Here is a 4,417-nt window from a genome sequence, read left to right on the forward strand (position 1 = left end):
TCCACTTCTGCCTGTTTTTCTCTCAAAGATGAGCTTGAAAATGCCTTAGTGTCATTTTGGCTTTGGAATGCAAGCTTTGGCTGTCCAAAACTCCAGTATGTGTTCTTGGGTTCTGGACACTCTTCTCCTGCTTCAATATCTGTCTGACATGGTCATGAAAGAGAGGGACTGGAAAGACTTTTGAGTCAACTGAGGACTGGGCCTTCATCACCCAAAAAGGAGAGCGTAACGAGTGAAGGGGAGATATGCCAGAGAAGTGCAACAGGAAGAAGAATCTGGGAAGGACAGGGAATGTCCTTGCTCCTTAAAAGAGAAGAACATGACCATGACAGGTTCTCTTATGTGAGGGCACTGCAAAGGAACTCCGGAGGGCCACCAATACCTGAAATCTGTTGTCTCACATCCATGGAAAGCGGGGCCAATGCTGTTTTCCTTCATCAGGCTGTCCAGCTGCCAAGGGAAGAGTTTTCCCCGTTAGGGCATGGCAATCTCCCTGCACACTCTCCAAGTATAGAGAGCCCAGGGAGGGAAAGACAATTTCCCAGTGCTGGTCGACGTACCAGGCTGTTCATAATCCTCTGACTATCTCTGAACTTGGCCGAGTCAGGATTCTCCAGGTCAGAAGTGTAGGAGAGGTTGGTGATGGTGAAGTTGATGGTGAAACGCTCCAGGGCAGCAGCTGTCGTTGTTGGTGGCAGGGTGGGAGCTGGAAGAAGCACAGATGGGCAATGACAAGGAGAAAAACTTGGTGGTTATACCTCTGGCTGGATGACAGGAAAAGTCTCCAGGCAGCCCTGATCTCCAGGTTCAAGTCTTGGGAGGTCCCCCTGACTCCAGGAGCTCCAGACCTGGATACAGGCCTGCTCTGCCCATAAAAGACCCCAATGTGTCAGTTGCTGACCTCAGATCCCATCCCATTGCTGCAAGGTACTCACTGGTCAGCACTGGCTGCTCGTTGTAGCCTGGAGAAAGAGAGAGACAGAGGGTCAGGAGCTGGAGCTGGGCAAGGGGCAGCCCTTGGGCAGGGCTGCCATGGGAGAGCAGAGGAGGCCGAGGGAGGAGCGCCGGTCACCGTTGACGTAGAGGCTGTCCTTGTCCAGGCTGTAGGGGCCCAGCTGGGTGATGCCTCTGGTCTTGTTGCTCACTTGGTGGTACAGCCCCACCCTGTCCAAAGGCGCAGCCGAGGGCTCCTTGCTGTAGCTGCACACGGCGTCCACCCGGGTCTCGTCCCTGTGACTGCCCGGCCTGAAAAACACCGAGACCACCTTGAGCCTCCTCTTCTGCCAGTTTTTCTCTCAAAGATGGGCTTGAAAATGCCTTAGGATCATTTTGGCTTTGGAATGCAAGCTTTGGCTGTCCAAAACTCCAGTATGTGTTCTTGGGCTCAGGACACTCATCTCCTGCTTCAATATCTGTCTGACATGGTCATGAAAGAGAGGGACTGGAAAGACTTTTGAATCAACTGAGGACTGGGCCTTCATCACCCAAAAAGGAGAGCGTAATGAGTGAAGGGGAGATATGCCAGAGAAGTGCAACAGGAAGAAGAATCTGGAAGGACAGAGAATGTCCTTGCTCCTTAAAAGAGAAGAACATGACCATGACTGGTTCTCTTATGTAAGTAAGGGCACTGCAAAGGAACTCCGGAGGGCCACCAATACCTGAAATCTGTTGTCTCACATCCATGGAAAGCGGGGCCAATGCTGCTTTCCTTCATCATGCTGTCCAGCTGCCAAGGGAAGAGTTTTCCCCGTTAGGGCATGGCAATCTCCCTGCACACTCTCCAAGTATAGAGAGCCCAGGGAGGGCAAGACAATTTCCCAGTGCTGGTCGACGTACCAGGCTGTTCATAATCCCCTGAGTATCTCTGAACTTGGCCGAGTCAGGATTCTCCAGGTCAGAAGTATAGGAGAGGTTGGTGATGGTGAAGTTGACGGTGAAACGCTCAAGGGCAGCAGCTGTTGTTGTTGGTGGCAGTGTGGGAGCTGGAAGAAGCACAGATGGGCAATGACAAGGAGAAAAACTTGGTGGTTATACCTCTGGCTGGATGACAGGAAAAGTCTCCAGGCAGCCCTGATCTCCAGGTTCAAGTCTTGGGAGGTCCCCCTGACTCCAGGAGCTCCAGACCTGGATACAGGCCTACTGTGTCCATAAAAGACCCCAATGTGTCAGTTGCTGCCCTCAGATCCCATCCCACTGCTGCAAGGTACTCACTGGTCAGCACTGGCTGCTCGTTGTAGCCTGGGGAAAGAGAGAGACAGAGGGTCAGGAGCTGGAGCTGGGCAAGGGGCAGCACTGGGGCAGGGCTGCCATGGGAGAGCAGAGGAGGCCGAGGGAGGAGCGCCGGTCACCGTTGACGTAGAGGCTGTCCTTGTCCAGGCTGTAGGGGCCCAGCTGGGTGATGCCTCTGGTCTTGTTGCTCACTTGGTGGTACAGCCCCACCCTGTCCAAAGGCGCAGCCGAGGGCTCCTTGCTGTAGCTGCACACGGCGTCCACCCGGGTCTCATCCCTGTGACTGCCCGGCCTGAAAAACACAGAGACCACCTTGAGCCTCCACTTCTGCCTGTTTTTCTCTCAAAGATGAGCTTGAAAATGCCTTAGGATCATTTTGGCTTTGGAATGCAAGCTTTGGCTGTCCAAAACTCCAGTATGTGTTCTTGGGCTCTGGACACTCTTCTCCTGCTTCAATATCTGTCTGACATGGTCATGAAAGAGAGGGACTGGAAAGACTTTTGAGTCAACTGAGGACTGGGCCTTTATCACCCAAAAAGGAGAGCGTAACGAGTGAAGGGGAGATATGCCAGAGAAGTGCAACAGGAAGAAGAATCTGGGAAGGACAGAGAATGTCCTTGCTCCTTAAAAGAGAAGAACATGACCATGACAGGTTCTCTTATGTAAGTGAGGGCACTGCAAAGGAACTCCGGAGGGCCACCAATACCTGAAATCTGTTGTCTCACATCCATGGAAAGCGGGGGCAATGCTGCTTTCCTTCATCAGGCTGTCCAGCTGCCAAGAGAAGAGTTTTCCCCGTTAGGGCATGGCAATCTCCATGCACACTCTCCAAGTATAGAGAGCCCAGGGAGGGCAAGACAATTTCCCAGTGCTGGTCGACGTACCAGGCTGTTCATAATCCTCTGAGTATCTCTGAACTTGGCCGAGTCAGGATTCTCCAGGTCAGAAGTATAGGAGAGGTTGGTGATGGTGAAGTTGACGGTGAAACGCTCCAGGGCAGCAGCTGTCGTTGTTGGTGGCAGGGTGGGAGCTGGAAGAAGCACAGATGGGCAATGACAAGGAGAAAAACTTGGTGGTTATACCTCTGTCTGGATGACAGGAAAAGTCTCCAGGCAGCCCTGATCTCCAGGTTCAAGTCTTGGCAGGTCCCCCTGACTCCAGGAGCTCCAGACCTGGATACAGGCCAGCTCTGCCCATAAAAGACCCCAATGTGTCAGTTGCTGCCCTCAGATCCCATCCCATTGCTGCAAGGTACTCACTGGTCAGCACTGGCTGCTCGTTGTAGCCTGGGGAAAGAGAGAGACAGAGGGTCAGGAGCTGGAGCTGGGCAAGGGGCAGCACTGGGGCAGGGCTGCCATGGGAGAGCAGAGGAGGCCGAGGGAGGAGCGCCGGTCACCGTTGACGTAGAGGCTGTCCTTGTCCAGGCTGTAGGGGCCCAGCTGGGTGATGCCTCTGGTCTTGTTGCTCACTTGGTGGTACAGCCCCACCCTGTCCAAAGGCGCAGCCGAGGGCTCCTTGCTGTAGCTGCACACGGCGTCCACCCGGGTCTCGTCCCTGTGACTGCCCGGCCTGAAAAACACCGAGACCACCTTGAGCCTCCTCTTCTGCCAGTTTTTCTCTCAAAGATGGGCTTGAAAATGCCTTAGGATCATTTTGGCTTTGGAATGCAAGCTTTGGCTGTCCAAAACTCCAGTATGTGTTCTTGGGCTCAGGACACTCATCTCCTGCTTCAATATCTGTCTGACATGGTCATGAAAGAGAGGGACTGGAAAGACTTTTGAATCAACTGAGGACTGGGCCTTCATCACCCAAAAAGGAGAGCGTAATGAGTGAAGGGGAGATATGCCAGAGAAGTGCAACAGGAAGAAGAATCTGGAAGGACAGAGAATGTCCTTGCTCCTTAAAAGAGAAGAACATGACCATGACTGGTTCTCTTATGTAAGTGAGGGCACTGCAAAGGAACTCCGGAGGGCCACCAATACCTGAAATCTGTTGTCTCACATCCATGGAAAGCGGGGCCAATGCTGCTTTCCTTCATCAGGCTGTCCAGCTGCCAAGAGAAGAGTTTTCCCCGTTAGGGCATGGCAATCTCCATGCACACTCTCCAAGTATAGAGAGCCCAGGGAGGGCAAGACAATTTCCCAGTGCTGGTCGACGTACCAGGCTGTTCATAATCCCCTGAGTATCT

General features: G+C 53.2%; 1 protein-coding gene across 1 annotated transcript; it reads right to left on the reverse strand.

The window, feature by feature from the left end:
* Positions 1 to 2,236: 2,236 nt before the first annotated feature.
* LOC146765062 (mucin-16-like) lies at positions 2,237 to 3,535 on the reverse strand. Its single transcript, XM_085562557.1, has 3 exons — positions 3,114 to 3,535; positions 2,936 to 3,003; positions 2,237 to 2,521 (listed from the first exon to the last, which is right to left on the reverse strand). The coding sequence occupies exons 1-3, from the start codon at positions 3,123 to 3,125 to the stop codon at positions 2,263 to 2,265; spliced, it is 339 nt and encodes a 112-aa protein (XP_085418683.1). The 5' UTR covers positions 3,126 to 3,535; the 3' UTR covers positions 2,237 to 2,262.
* Positions 3,536 to 4,417: the final 882 nt, after the last annotated feature.

This window comes from Lonchura striata, chromosome 28 (assembly GCF_050655825.1).
Source record: "Lonchura striata isolate lonStrDom1 chromosome 28, ASM5065582v1, whole genome shotgun sequence".
NCBI lineage: Eukaryota > Metazoa > Chordata > Aves > Passeriformes > Estrildidae > Lonchura > Lonchura striata.